At 46.4% G+C, this 15,615-nt stretch overlaps 1 protein-coding gene across 1 annotated transcript in view; it reads right to left on the bottom strand.

The window, feature by feature from the left end:
* FXN (frataxin) overlaps positions 1-15,456 on the bottom strand; it is a 43,559-nt gene extending 28,103 nt beyond the window's left edge. Inside the window, exons 1-2 of the mRNA XM_011948888.1 lie at positions 15,420-15,456; positions 5,258-5,355 (exon numbers count right to left, since the gene is read on the bottom strand). Coding sequence (XP_011804278.1) covers positions 5,258-5,295 — 38 coding nt within the window. The 5' untranslated portion in view covers positions 5,296-5,355; positions 15,420-15,456. The remainder of the gene's footprint in view (positions 1-5,257; positions 5,356-15,419) is intronic.
* Between the last annotated feature and the right edge of the window lie 159 nt (positions 15,457-15,615).

The following is a 15,615-nucleotide window of genomic DNA, read 5'->3' as shown; positions in this document are numbered from 1 at the left end:
AAAAAAAAAAGGCTGGGCGTGGTGGTTCATGCCTATAATCCCAGCATTTTGGGAGGCTGAGGCAGGTAGATCACCTGAGGTCAGGAGTTCGAGACCAGTCTTGCCAACATGGTGAACCCTCGCCTCTACTAAAAATACACAAACTAGCTGGGCATGGTGGGGCGAGTCTGTAATCCCAGCTACTCGGGAGGCTGAGGCAGGAGAATTGCTTGAATCCAGGGGGCAGAGGTTGCAGTGAGCCGAGGTGGTGCCACTGCACTCTAGCCTGGGCAACAAGAGCAAAACTCTATCTCAAAACAAAAAACAAAACAAAACAAAAAAAAACACAAAAAAACCCAAGTTACTCTGATTCAGTAAATGCTATCATTGTTTATTCCTTCTAAAGATATGATCAGATTTCATTAGTAATGTTCAACTTTTCACAAAGATGGTGAATGCCATCTTAAAATCTATGGGAGTTTTTTTATATTTAGATTTATGTAACTGGTTATGTAAATATATTTAAATACTGGAGGAAATTCCTTCACTGTCTCAGAACCAAGCAAGATTCACCTGTATTTTGTGTTCATTTGCCTCTTAAAGGCAAGGGCTGAAGATCAGGTAGCAATGTCAACTTTATATTTTTGGCCTTAACTGTGCTAATCCAATTAGAATTTTCTGCACCTAAAATGGTTCATTTTGCTTACTGAAAGACATTTTAGTGTGGTTTATGTGTAATATCAAAAAAAGATTATTTAACACTTTTCACATTAAAAAAAAAAGAAAAGAAAGAGATAGATCGTATCAAGAGCTGGCCATGGGCTGGGTGCAGTGGCTCATGCCTGTAATACCAGAACTTTGGGAGGCCAAGGGAGAAGGATCACTTGAACCCAGGAGTCTGAGACAATGTAGAAACCCCATCTCTACGAAAAAGTTAAAAAAACTAGCTGGGTGTGGCACATGCCTGTAGTTCTAGCTCCTCAGGAGCCTGAGGTGGGAGGGATCACCCGAGCCAGGGAGGTCAAGGCTGCGGTGAGCTGTGATCGCGCCATTGCATTCCATCCTGGGTGACAAAGTGAAACCCTGTCTTTATGGTAAAAGAAAAGAAAAAAGAGTTGGCCAAGAAAAGAAGCAACTAGACTTTTCAGATACTGCTGATAGGCAAGTAAGTTGGACAATCACTTTGGAAAACTGTTGGACAGTATCTACTAAAGTTGAATGCATTTACATGCTATGACCCATCAATTCCACTCTTAGGGGCTATACCCAACAGAAATGTGTGCCCAGGTTCACCAAAAGACATGTACTACACTAAAATGTTTGTATCATAACTATCCTATAGCCCCAAACTGGAAACTGTCCAAGTACTCCTTTGTAATACCATAGATAAAAAAATTATGGTATATTCATACAATGGGATACTACACTGCAAAATAGAATTGTCTATAGGACCAGTATGGATGAATCTCACAAACATCATTGTGATAGAAAGAAATACACAAGTATATACAAACATGTTTATACTTAATGAGACAGTTTATATAAAGTGAAAAAACAGGCAGAACTAACCTATGCTATTGGTAATCAGAATAGTTAAACTCCGAGGGGTTAATGACTAGAAGGAAGAGAGGGAGGGGTTAATGGCTAGAAGTGAGCAGGCAGCTTGCTTGCAGCGGCTGGTAACATTCTATGTCTTGAGCTTACAGGGTATGTTCACGGGACTGCTCAATTTTTTGCAAATTCATCAAGCTGTATGCTTGTGACTGGACACATTTCCTTACAGATACTATTTTTCAAATTTAAAATTACTTTAAATCCACAGAGACAGAAAGTAGATTAGTGATTGCTGGGTTTTAGGGAAAGGCGGAATGGGGGAGTGACTGCTAATACGAATAGGGTTTCCTTCTGGAGTAATGAAAATGTTCCAGAATTAGATAGTGGTGATAGCTGCACAACCTTGTGAATATACTAAAAACGCTTGCATTATACATTTTAAAGTGGTGAGTTTTATGGCATGTAAATTATAACAATGAAAGTATTATTATAATAAACATCCTTGTAAGAGCTTTTGTGCCCCTGTGAGGATATATTAATATCTGTAGGTTATAAGATATGTAACAGACAACTCCACTATCTGAAAGTTTCCAAGGGGCCTAAAGTAAGACACCAGGGGCTGCTAGACAATTACTGTAAGACATACAGATTTGCCATATGACCCTCTTCCCCACCCAGTCCATCACCCAGTTCCAGGATACAATGTGGGGAAGGCTACCTGACTGGATTGGTGAGGAGATGTCCTTTAAAAGAAATGGTTGGCCTGATAGGGTGTGTTTTGAGAGTGAGCTGGAGAGAAAGGGTGTGTTTTGAGAGTGAGCTGGAGAGAAAGGGTGTGTTTTGAGAGTGAGTTGGACAGATACGGTGTGTTTTGAGAGTGAGCTGGAGAGAATGGGTAGGAGAGGTTGGTTGACATGTGTCTTGAAGAATCTGAGAAACATAAAGACACAACTGACTTTATACCTGACAGTTATAAAGTCCAAAGTGCAGAGGTTGGAAGGTGCTACCTGCCAGCAGAGAGTTGGACCCTGGCAGAAGTGGGCTGTCTTCCTACACATGGCAGGTCAAGGGTGTGCTTCCCAGAGGCCAGAGGGAGCTGGACTTGGGGCATCCTGCAAGGGCCCTATGCAACCTCCCAGGACTGCCAGAAGGAGTAAGGAGAAAGCGACAGAGAGTCTGTTGGGGGAGGAATGCTGGAAGCCAAGGCTGGAAATGGATGCCACCAAAGCAAAACACTCAAACATGCAGCATGCTGTGCCCCTTTGAGACTGTGGCAAAGTCAGTGAACAGACACCGCAGGCTGGGAGGCTCAGAGGCTCTTCAGACCTTGTGAGTCTGCAAAGCCCTCTGGAAATCTGAGTCTCAGATAACCTGGAGGGCCAACTGTAAGCCTACTGAGCATATAGCTCTGGAGACGGTTAGAATGTTCCTGAATACGGGTGGCTTCTTGTTTTTAGTAGATGTGACAAGAAAAGAGTAAGCCAGCAGATGGAATGAAATGGAGCATTGGAGATAAAAGGCTGCACAAACGTGGAAAGTCAAAGGGAGAATCTAAGGCTTTTTTTTTTCTTTTTCTTTTTTTGAGATGGAGTTTTGCTCTTGTTACCCAGGCTGGAGTGCAATGGCATGATCTCGGCTCACTGCAGTCTCTGTCTCCCGGGTTCAAGCGATTCTCCTGCCTCAGGCTCCCAAGTAGCTGGGATTACAGGTGCCCGCCACCATGTCCGGCTAATTTTTTTTATTTTTAGTAGAGACAGGGTTTCACCATGTTGGCCAGGGTGGTCTTGAACTCCTGGCCTCAGGTGATCTACTCGCCTCGGCCTCCCAAACTGCTGAGATTACAGGCGTGAGCCACTGCACTCAGCCAGAGAAGCTAAGGCTTTGAACGGCAAAGGCTTCCCATTGAGCCAAAACAAGAAACCCAGTCCACCTGCAAAAGACAGGCTGAGGGCATTGCTGGTCTCCGATCTTATTGTTTAACATGACCTCAAGGTACCTGCCCTTAGGCTGAGAGAGCTGGGCATGGGGGCATGCAAGGAGATAAGGCAGCCTGAGGCTCCCATCCAGGGAGGAAATTTGGATGTGGTTCCTGGCACATGGGATTGCCTGAAAGTGAATAGATCAGAAGCCTACTTTTGGGAAAAGCCTACTCTCAAAGAAAAATGAGTCTGGGTCGGGCGCGGTGGCTCATGCCTGTACTCCCAGCACTTTGGGAGGCCAAGGTGGGTGGATGACCCGAGGTCAGGAATTTGAGACTAGCTTGGCCAACATGGTGAAACCCCGTCTTTACTAAAAATACAAAAATTAGCCAGGTGTGGCACTGCATGCCTATAGTCCCAGCTACTCAGGAGGCTGAGGCAGGAGAATTGCTTGAACCCAGGAGGTGGAGGCTGCAGTGAGCCGAGATTGCACCACTGCACTCCAACCTGGGTCACCGGGTGTGATTTCATTAAAAAAACAAACAAACAAACAAACAAAAAAAACAGAGAGAGAGAAAAAAAAATGAGTCTGGCCTGAAATAGCTGATTGGAGTCTTAAAACAGCCTATGGAATCCCAAACTGTTATCAGCAGGAAGTGGGCTGTGAAGGCTGCTCACCCCTGAGGGGGACACACTTCCCACTGCCTGCCTCCCCTGTGGCCAAGGAAAATAACAGACAATGAGGAGCCCCCCGGGAAGCTGAAGCAGGGATTTGTGGAGGAACATGCTCCTCTGCCAGGGTAGAGGTTGACCCAGTGCTGCCCAGCAAGTCTCCAGGGCTGCGGGTGGTCAGCACTGTGCCTCTTTTCTGAATGGAGTTACGGTTGCAGTTATCCTGCCCCTCTCCATCGTGTGTGTCTGTGTGTGTGTGCGTGTGTGTGTGTGTCTGTCTGTGTCTGTGTGTAGGTTTTGAAGAAGCCATTGCTAAAGCTGACAGAGAGGAGACTGCATGTCACCTGGAAATCTCGGACTTGGAGGTGGCTGTGGTGACCACATGGGCATCGGTTGGCTCTCTTGGGGCTGGGGATAAATGCATCTGAGTGTGGAAGGAGGGTCCATGCAGATACTGGTTGGCAGGGGGTAGACTGTAGCCGTGCCTGACAGCTTTCCATGGGGAATGCAGTGCTGGCTTCTTCCAGGGCACTCACTAGACTATATTTCCCAGCCTCCCTTACAGTTAGCTAAGTCCATGCCACTAAGTTCTTCCTACCAGAATGTGAATGAGGAACAAATGCCACTTCCAGCCCTTCTGTGCTTCTAGCCCTTTCTGGCAAATGGAACTTGGATAAAGTGAATGAGACTCAACAATGCAGAAGATAGTAAGGCACTGACAGATAAGGACCAAACTGGAAGCTGGAATGAGTGTAGTTCCTAATTCACTTCACAAGGTATGCCAACCTTGTACCGCCCAGAGAGGAGGACACAAACATTATCGGTTTGAGCCATTAAATATTTGGGTCTATTTGTGATAGCAGCATGGCTTGCCCTAACTATTAGGATATTGAATAAAATACTATTGAAACTCTGGAAACAACCTGAATGTCCAAAAATAGGGGATGGGTTAAATGGATTATGTCGCACCCATACGATCTAATACTATTTCATTAAAAAGAATGTGGTGGATACTCAGTCACACGGAAAGATGCCTAAGATTGTTGCTGCTCAGGAAGAACACCAGGTTCTAATGGGAGAGGGAGGGAAGGAGGGAGGAAGATACCTATGAAGTGGAAGGTGTTTTATCTTACCCTGGGTGGCCCAAAGTTCCCGATTTCCTCAAATTCATCAAATAGACACTCTGCTTTTTGACATTCCGAATCTGGCTGAGGCCACGGAGGTTCGAACTCTGAAAGCCAAAGTTAAGAAGTACATTACTATTTTCAGTGAATTATAACCCATTAATGCATAATTTATATATTGCTACTTCTACATTCAAGAGTGCCTATAACCGGGTGCTCCACTTTTTCTAAGAAAAAGAGAATATGTTACTTTCCTTAAAAAAAAAAAATCTCCTCTCTTCTCTTCTCCTCTCCCCTGGTTCGCGGGTTTCCTACTTAGCCCTTCAGAAATGCAAATATAACCTTTCACCTCCCCCTCACCACACATTCCCTGCAGGGCAAGCTTTTCTAACTGTGTGCTCTTCCAGAGCACAGATCTCTCCTCCGCTTGACAGCAGATTTGCAGACCAAAGCAAACCCACCACAGAACTTTTACCTCCAGTGGGTGGTGGCCTGGAACTTCCACCCTCGGGGGTTGCTTCAGGACTCTCTTTCACTGGGAGGGCATTTTGAAAGCAGGCCCACTTGGCCACTGCTACGGCTTATTTCTAACCAGGAAGGTGCCAAGTCAACTGTCCTGTAGAGTAGGCACAGAACTAGCAGAGGGACCTCCCTACTTGCCTTTGCACACTTCCCCCCTTACCTTGTAAAAGTGTCCACTTTCTGCTTCAAAGGGGAAGCAGCACTTTTAAAGAAAGGCAGGACGCTTTGTACCCTTTACCCAAGCTAGTTTTGGAATAAATTCACTTTTTTTGGTACCAGGCCTTGCTGTTGTTAATTGGACTGTGCATCCGGTGAACAACTAACCCGCATTTTGGTTACATAATCATGCTAAAGTGTTTTTTTGTTTGTTTGTTTGTTTTGTTTTTTGTTTTTTGTTTTTGAGATGAAGTCTCACTCTGTCACCCCAGGCTGGGGTGCAGTGGCGCAATCTTGGCTCACTGCAACCCCGGCCTCCCGGGTTCGAGTGATTCTCGTGCCTCAGCCTCCCGTGTAGCTGGGACTACAGGCGCCCGCCACCACACCCGATTTTTTGTATTTTTAGTGGAGACGGGGTTTCACCATGTTGGCCAGGCTGGTCTTGAACTCCTGGCCTCAAGTGATCTGCCCTCCTCAGCTTCCCAAAGTGCTGGGATTACAGGCGTGAGCCACCGCACACGGCCCTATGTTAAAGTTTTTTAGGAATATTTCTTAGGATTTTTTTTTGACCTTTTAGTGCATTACAGTGAGGTCTCCCTGTGTCTCTCTAAGCCCGTGTTGTCCAATAGGCTAGCCAACAAGCCACATGTAGCTATTTATATTTACATTTAAATTTAATGAGGTCAAATAAAGTCAGCTCCTCAACTGCACCACCAGTTTCAAGAATCCTGTGGCCATATGTGGCTAGTGGTGCAGACACAGCATTTCCATCACATCAGGAAGTTCTGCAGGGCAGGGCTACTGCAGGCTGTTCAGGTTACAGAATGGTTAGCAGGAGGCTGGGAGGCATCCACAATGCTCTTAAAAGGTCACTAAGAGAAGCAACAGGAAATAGCAAGAGGCAGAAGCCTGCTGAAGTCCAGAAGATTGGCTCTGACTGCTGACTGCTGTCTGACAGATCTTATTAGCAAGATCTGCAGGAGAGAATGTGACCTGTTGATTTTTTTTTAGTCCCTAACTGCTGAGCATCCAGGCGACAGGGTCTGAGTTGATTACCACCAGCTCTGCTGACCAGCTGGGGAGATGAAGGAAATAATCAGACAAGAGCCAGTGGGGTACAACTGGTGCAGCTGGAGTGGAGAGATGCAGGGGAGTTGATGGAGGGAGGCGGGGTTGGCCTGGGTCTTGCCAAGGACCTTAGCTGGACCTCATCCTGGGAAGGCACTGAAGGGCTTTAAGAGATTGGAGATAAGATTTACATTCTCCAAAGGTCACTGGTTGCCATGGAGAGAAGAGGTGAGAGACTGTTACTACTCCTGAGCCAGCAGTGCCCTTAGCAAACTCAGAAAAGGGAAGGCAGAAGGCACAGGGCTGGGAAGTGAGTGGAGGAGGAAACGGGCTGGAGGACAGTGGAGTGGGAGGTTAGGGCAGAGCGCAGACCTTAGAAACACATGGCTCTGAAGAAGTGAGAGGGCAGCCATGATAACCACTGTTAGAGCTATCGCACATTCTAGAGTGTTCACCGTCTGCTTGACACTGCTCTCAGCCTTTACATAAATGGACTCAGTCCTCATTACAATCCTGTGAGGGGGACGTACTCTTATTACAATCCTTATTCTCAATAGTTATGTGCTACAAAGTTGCCACAAACACTCAAAGAGCAAATTATTTATAGGAGAAATACAAGGCTAGGTCCTCCATAAGCTGCTGGTCACAACATTGTTACCAGTCGATCAATATATAACCTTATTTCTGTTTAAAGACACCTTATGAAATATATAGTTGATTCATTAACACTGATCTTGGCTGGGCATGGTAGCTCACACCTGTAATCCCCGCACTTTGGGAGGCCAAGGTGGGAGGATTACCTGAGCTGAAGAATTTGAGACCAGCCTGAGCAACATAGAGAGACCTCATTTCAACTTGAAAAATAAAAAACATGAGGCTGGGCGTTGTGGCTCACACCTATAATCCCTGCACTTTGGGAGGCAGAGGTGGGTGGATCACCTGAGGTCAGGAGTTCAAGACTAGCCTGGCCAACATGGTGAAACCCCGTCTCTACTAAAAACACAAAAATTAGTGAGGTGTGATAGCATATGCCTGTAATCTCTGCTACTCAGGAGGCTGAGGCAGGAGAATTGCTTGAATCCAGGAGGTGGAGGTTGCAGTGAGCCAAGATCGCACCATTGTACTCCAGCCTGGGCGATGAGCAAAATTCCACCTCAAAAAAAAAAAAATCAAAAACATTATCTGGGTGTGGTGGGGTGCACCTGTAGTCCCAGCTACTCAGGAGGCCGAACCAGGGAGGTAGAGGCTGCAGTGAGCTATGATTACACCATTGCACTACAACAGCCTGGGCAACGAGGGAGATACTGTCTCAAACAACAACAACAAATTAATTGACCTCAGGACAACAGCACCTTAACTCATGGCTGACAAAGCTTCCCTAACACATGCATTTTCTCTGTAACGAACATCACAGCCTCCTTGTGCTGAACTTTGCACTATACTTGGAGACAATTTTAACAGAGAAATCACCAGAAAAAAGCATAAAAATGTGAAAAACATGGCATTAACCAGACTGTGAAAAGGACACTGTTTACACTATGACAGCTGAAATAAGAAGGCAGGGCAGCACTTTGTCGAACCTGGGCTGGGAACATGAGCCTGGAGGAGCTTGCATTTTTTTGCCGCTCTGCACACATCTTTGAAACGACCGCAAAAGGGCCAGGGGTACTGACTTTGGGGGAACAGATTTTAGCAAGTGGGCAAATTCACAAGTACAGAATCTTAACGAATCAGGATCAACTACTGTGTTTTACAGATGAGGAAACTGACGCACCAAAGGGTAACTTGCTTACACAGACACAGAGACATTAAGTGGCAGAGCTGGGACTGAACCCAAGCTGTCTGGCCCCAGAGTGTGTGCACAGTGGAAGGAACTGTTTTCCCAGCAATCAGAGCAGTGCTCAAAACATCCAAGGAAAAGTGTCTGAGAACGTCAGGCTCACCTTGGGGAAGTTCCCAAATCTCCAGGATCCTGGCCCCTCAAACCTTAGTTGTCTTAGTCACTGATACCTTCACAATAGCTGTTTTTGTGTGTGTGTGTGTGTTTTTAATTTAATAGAGATTTGATGGTTGTTATTGCTGAGAGGTTTGGTCAAATATAGGTTACTCATTCAAAGGCACAAGTTAAAGTCTTTCTTCGGCTGTTTTTAATCATAAAAAAGAACCATTGCTAAATACTCCTTGCTTTATATCCTACCCGCTTTTGTCAATTTAATATTCCTTGGGCAACTGCTAAATCTTTTGGAACCTCAGTTTACTCCTCTGAAGGAAGGGATCATGGTACTCACAACAGACCTCACAACCATGATCATAAAACAAGAGAACAGAAATACCCCAAGTACAGAGCCTGAGGGTGTTCAGGCTCTGAACAAAAGCATGGAGACCTAGGTCAGAGGCAAACGTCGGCCTCTGCCTGAGGGAGGCTCCATTCTGTTCTGCTTAAGGGAGGCAAAGCTTGGAGGTCAAGGTCATACGATGAGTGTTTTCTTTCTTTTTTTTTTTTTTGAGACGGAGTCTCACTTTGTCACCCAGGCTGGAGTGCAGTGGCATGATCTCGGCTCATTGCAACCTCTGCCTCCCGGGTTCAAGCGATTCTCCTGCCTTAGCCTCCTGAGTAGCTGGGATTACAGGCATGTGCTACCATGCCCAGCTAATTTTTATATTTTTAGTAGAGGTGAGTTTTCACCATGTCAGCCAGGCTGGTCTTACTCTTGACCTCATGATCCACCCACCTTGGCCTCCCAAAGTGCTGGGATTATAGGCGTGAGCCACTGCACCTGGCCAGGATGAGTGTTCTTTCTAAAGCCACCCGGTGGCCACCTCTCCCTCTAACTCCAGGTCACCCGTGAGCCCTTGGACCACAAGTCATGGTAGGCCTGCCTAGCTTGAGTCTTCAGATGTGTGTGCTTGCTCACACAGTGCCAGCTCACGGGATGCATTTGAGGAAATACTAGTTTCTGGGCCTAAAGTCTCAGGCCCATGGGTCAGGAACCACTTGACCCAATCATTGCCCATCCCCTGGTAAGGACTGGCCTGGGTGGCCAGCAAGGAGCCCAGCTTTCCTTCCCAGGTGTCCCCTTGTCGCCCCCGGCCCCGTCAAGCCACAGCACTTGAAGAGTGAATCAGGACTCATGCCTTGCAGGGGGAGGATGAACTGGTACAACCACTTTTGGCATCAAATGAGTTGACTATTGGCTGGCCCTTTGCCCAGCAATTCCATTCTGAGAAATTCACCTGAAAGGAACTTCCGTCCATGCACAAGAACAGTCACAGCAGCACCATCATAACAGAACACTGCAACCAACCAAATGTCACCTAAAGGAGCCTGGGGAGAGTGTGATACAGAATGTGATATATTCACCCAACCAGACACTATCCAGCAGTGAAAACAAATAAATGACAACTGCATGCATCCATACAGATGACGCTCAAAAACAGTGTTGAACAAAAGGCGGCAAGCCACAGCAGAACAGATACGGCAGAACACCTTGTACATAAACAATACATGGATTGGGGGAGATACAGAGGAGGTCAAACTCTAAGAAAAGGAGCGCATGATTAACAGAATTCGGGCTGGCAGATTCCTCTAGGGAGGACGGGGCAGTGATGGGGTGAGGACAAGGGCCTCCTGAGGAACAAGTAAATTCTATCTCTTACCCTGGTGTCAGGGATACAAGTATTTGTTATTTGTCTTAGTCTGGGATGCTATAACAAAATACCAGCCACTGGGTGGCTTATAAACAATAGAAATGTGTTTCTCAGAGTCCTGGAGGGTGGGAAATCCAAGATCAATGCACCAACAGCTCTGGTGTCTGGCGAGGGCCAGTTTCCTGGTTCATAGATGATGCCTTGTCACTGTGTAAGGGTGAACAAGCTCCGCTGGGCTATTTTACAAGGGCACTAATCCCACCCTTATCACCTCCCAAGGGCCCCACCTCCTAATATCACTTCAGTGATTAGGTTTTAACATATGAATGGTGAGGTGACACAAACATGCAGACCATAGCATTTATTATTAGTTTTTAAGCAGTATAAATATTTACTTATTTATTTTTTTGAGATGGAGTCTCGCTCTGTCGCCCAGGCTGGAGTACAGTGGCGCTATCTACAAACTCACTGCAAGCTCTGCCTCTCGGGTTCACACCATTCTCCTGCCTCAGCCTCCCAAGTAGCTGGGACTACAGGCGCCCGCCACCACGCCCGGCTAATTTTTTCTTTTGCATTTTTAGTAGAGACGGGGTTTCACCATGTTAGCCAGGATGGTCTCAATCTCCTGACCTCGTGACCACCCGCCTCGGCCTCCCAAAGTGCTGGGATTACAGGCGTGAGCCACCATGCCTGGCAGCAGTATAAATATTTATATATCCTTTTCTATGTGTAAACTTGTGTAAATTGTCTGCAAGACAATCAAAATGATTTGAAAGTGAGTGAGGGTATAACCTGCTTGTTAGGCCTAAAGCCAAAAGGTCATAGGATCACAGGTGATGGTCTTGTCCCTCTAGGAAAATAGATGTCTAAAAGCTGTCCAATGCATGCAGAAGTGGATGCCACCAGAGCTTATTGAATTATTTAAGAGGCAGCATGCTATAGTTTGAATGTCTGTCACCTCCGAAACTCATGTTGAAACTTAATTCTCAATGTGGCAGGATTGAGAGGTGGGGCCTTTAAGAGGTGACTGGGTCATGAAGGTTCTTCCCTCAAGAATGGATTAATCCATTCATAGATGAATGGGTTATCATGGGGGTGAAACTAGTTAGGCTTTATAAGAAAAGAAAAGAGGTAACACAGTCAGCCCCTTACCATATGACGCCCTGTGCCACCTCAATACTCTGCAAAGTCCCCACCAGCAAGAAGGGACTGGACCTTGGACTTCTCAGCCTCCAGAGCAGTAAAAAAAACATTATTTTACCATATAAATTGCCCAGTTTCAGGTATTCTGTTACAAGCAACAGAAAACGGACTAAGACACATCTAGTCATCTCCTCCTCGAAGCTGTCTCCAGTATTTAAGAGGAAATGTTAAAGACGCAGCCCCTGTCACATCCCTCCATCAAAAAACACAGGCTGCCTTGTGGAACCAGAGTCCTTCCCAGCCTCCGGGTAAGTAAGATTGGGGCTGGGGACTTTGGGGCTGTGCTCTTAAAAGCCATTTCTGTGGATTCTTGGTTCTGCTGAGTAGCCAGATCTGAGAACCAATGATCAGGCACTAAATACGCTGTCCCACCTGGTAGTCACCAGCGCCTGTGGCCACTGAGCACTAGAAATGTGGCTAATGGGACTGAGGACCTGGATTTTTGACTTTATTTAATTTTAATTATTTGAGGTGATAATAAAGTAATAACATTATTAAGATACTTTTTTCTTTTTCTTTTTTTTCTTTTTTTTTTGGAGATGGAGTCTTGCTCTGTCGCCCAGACTGGAGTGCAGTGGTGTGATCTCAGCTCACTGCAACCTCTGCCTCCCAGGTTCAAGCAATTATCCTGCCTCAGCCTCCCGAGTAGCTGGGATTACAGGCGCCTGCCACCACACCCAGCTAATTTTTGTATTTTTAGTAGAGACAGGGTTTCACCATGTTGGCCAGGCTGGTCTCAAACTCCTGACCTCAGATGATCCGCCCATCTTGGCCTCCCAAAGTGCTGGGATTACAGGTGTGAGTGACCACACCCGGCCTCGGAGACATTTAAGTGTATTTGGAACAACTTGACTATGTGAACCATCATTTTCAATTGTCAATTTTATAAAACTAAATAGAGATCGAGCATTTACTTGGAAATTGTGAATTGAGATATGCTGGAAGTATGAGTATGAAAGAGTATGTAAGATATCTTATTACTGATTTGTGTGTGTGTGTGTGTGACAGAGTATCCCAAAATCTCGGCTCACTGCAACCTCCGCCTCCTGGGCTCAAGTGATTCTCATGCCTCAGCCTCCCGAGTAGCTGGGACTACAGGCACCCACCACCATGCCGAGCTAATTTTTAGTAGAGATGGGGTTTCACCATGTTGGCCAGGCTGGTCTTGAACTCCTGATCTCAGATGATCCACTCACCTCAGCCTCCCAAACTCCTGGGATTACAGGCGTAAGCCATAGTGCCTGGCCTCATTACTGATTTTTAAAATACTGATTACATGTTGGAACGATAATATTTTGTATGCACTAGGTTGAATAAATATGTTGTTGAAAATGATTTTTTTTCTTTTTAACTAGAAAATGGAGAATTATGTGTGTGGCTCCCATTCTGTTTCTGTTGAACAGCTGCTCTAGAAGTAGATGTAAGGGATAGAGAAAAGGGTAGGGAAGAGGCCTTCAAGTGAACTCAGTTTCTGATGAATTTTGGAGACCAAGGGGACCTTAGGGTCAATCCAGCACAGTCAGGGCTTTAAAATAATTAAAGAGGATGGTGGCCCCAGTTGCCACTGCCATCCACCCAACTCCTCAAATACCCAAGATGTGCAAGGGAACTGTGGAACACACAGGTTAAACAAATGTGATAAATTCAGTACGGAAAAAAGACGCCCAGCTGGTGACAGAGGTTGCTAACCATCTATCCATAAACCCAGTGTCCACCTCCTGGGCGCCAGCGCCAAGTTGGGTGTGTTTGTCAGTCAACAGCCCTTAACAGCTGCCAGGTACCATCCAAACAACTGTACCACCTCTTGTCATTCTCCTAAATTAAAAACTCTGCTGACTGCCGGATGCGGTGGCTCACACCTGTAATTCCAGCACTTTGGAAGGGCAAGGCGGGCGGATCACCTGAGGTTGGGGGTTCAAGACCAGCCTGACCAACATGGAGAAACCCATCTCTACTAAAATATTAGCCTATAATCCCAGCTACTCAGGAGGCTGAGGCAGGAGAATCATTTGAACCCGGGAGGCAGAGGTTGCAGTGAACTGAGATTGAACCCCTGCATTCCAGCCTGGGCAACAAGAGGGAAACTCCATCTCAAAAAAAAAACAAAAAAAAAACAACTTTGCTGACACCCCATGTTGTCCACACAGCCAGGGGTGGAAGCCCAATACGCAGCAGCTCAGGTAGTGCACAGAAACCAAGTAATAAATGTCTGCTTTCCTAGAAGGGGTCTAAGGACCATCATGGCCACACTTGCCTATTTTTCCAGAGATGCTGGGAAATCCATTTTATTTTTTATTTTTATTTATTATAATTATTTTTTGAGATGGATTCTTGCTCTGTCACCCAAGCTGGAGTGCAGTGGGCGATCTTGGCTCAATGCAACCTCCGCCTCCCGGGTTCAAGTGATTCTCCTGCCTCAACCTCCTGAGTAGCTGGGATTACAGGCGTGCGACACCACGCCCGGCTAACATTTCTTCCTTTCTTCTTTTTCTTCTTCTTCTTCTTTTTCTTTTTCTTTTTTTGTATTTTTCAGTAGAGACAGTGTTTCACTATGTTGGCCAGGCTAGTCTTGAACTCCTGACCTCAGGTGATCCACTTGCCTAGGCCTCCCAAAGTGCTGGGATTATGGGCATGAGCCACCGCGCCCTGCCAGGAAATCCATTTTCTAAGTCCCAACTTTTAAGCACTGGCAACCAATCCCAAAGCTTCTTCAAACACAATGCGGGCCAAATAACACATGTAAGTGGGAAGTTTAAGCCTAAAGTACAAACTCCGGGGAGCAACACAAACATGGCTTGGACTTGGCCTGCCTCTTTCATCTCCCCTAATACATGCCCAGCCACTCAGAAGGGATCCCCTTCCGCCTTCCTTGCCTTTGCCCAGACGGTTCCCTCCTCGTGGAACACCCTCCACCACTTTCTTGACATCTTCAAGACCCTCATTAAATACTCCGTCCTCCCCTTGAGGAATCTTCCTCATCCCCTCAGCCATTCTTTGGGTTTCCTCCTTTCAAATCGTGGCATAACTGGGCCACATATTTCTTTGTATGCCCAAGGGAAGAAAGGGGAACTAATTTGAAGTTCTGAAGGCTTTATCTATGTTACTACCATTTAATCCTCACACCAGGTCCGCAAAACGGGCGTCACCTTTATCTTCTCCCTACAGAAAACAAAGCCATGTCTCAGAGAGGTTAGGGGATCCCCCAAGGTCACACAGCTCTGTGGAGTGGGGCCGAATTGGGAATAAAGGTCGGGTCATTTTCCAGAAGCCAGGGTCCCTGCTGCTCTAGCTACTCTGCAGCTCTGAAAGTTTCACCTCGCTCTAGGAAAGCATTTCGTTCAAAAAAATCCAGCCTTAAAAATATTAGGTATGTGCGCGCCCGTGCGCGCAAACACACACACACGTTATATATAGATACACACAGACACACACATGATGTGTATGTATATACTAGCAGATATCACCTATTAATATTATTGAAACAAGTTATCGCTGAGAAGTGACAAGCATGGAGGCAGCCGCAGACCCCTCGGAACCGGTCCCCTCCACCAGCCTGCCCTGCCTTCGCCCATGCCGTGCCCTGCAGTCGCACTGCAGGACAAAACGTCCCCTTTTCCATCGGAAAGCAGAAGCCAGTGCAAATGCAACCGGGAGAACTAGAGAAGGCAGTTGCAAGGCCACGACCGCCAGACCGCCCTGAGACCGATCAGGGTGAGCTAGAACGGCGCGCGTCCCCGGAGCGTCCACGGCGTGCGCGGCGCCTCCCTACG

This window comes from Colobus angolensis, unplaced genomic scaffold, assembly GCF_000951035.1.
Source record: "Colobus angolensis palliatus isolate OR3802 unplaced genomic scaffold, Cang.pa_1.0 Scaffold286, whole genome shotgun sequence".
Classification (NCBI taxonomy): domain Eukaryota; kingdom Metazoa; phylum Chordata; class Mammalia; order Primates; family Cercopithecidae; genus Colobus; species Colobus angolensis.
This window is presented reverse-complemented; position numbering and strand designations above follow the sequence as displayed.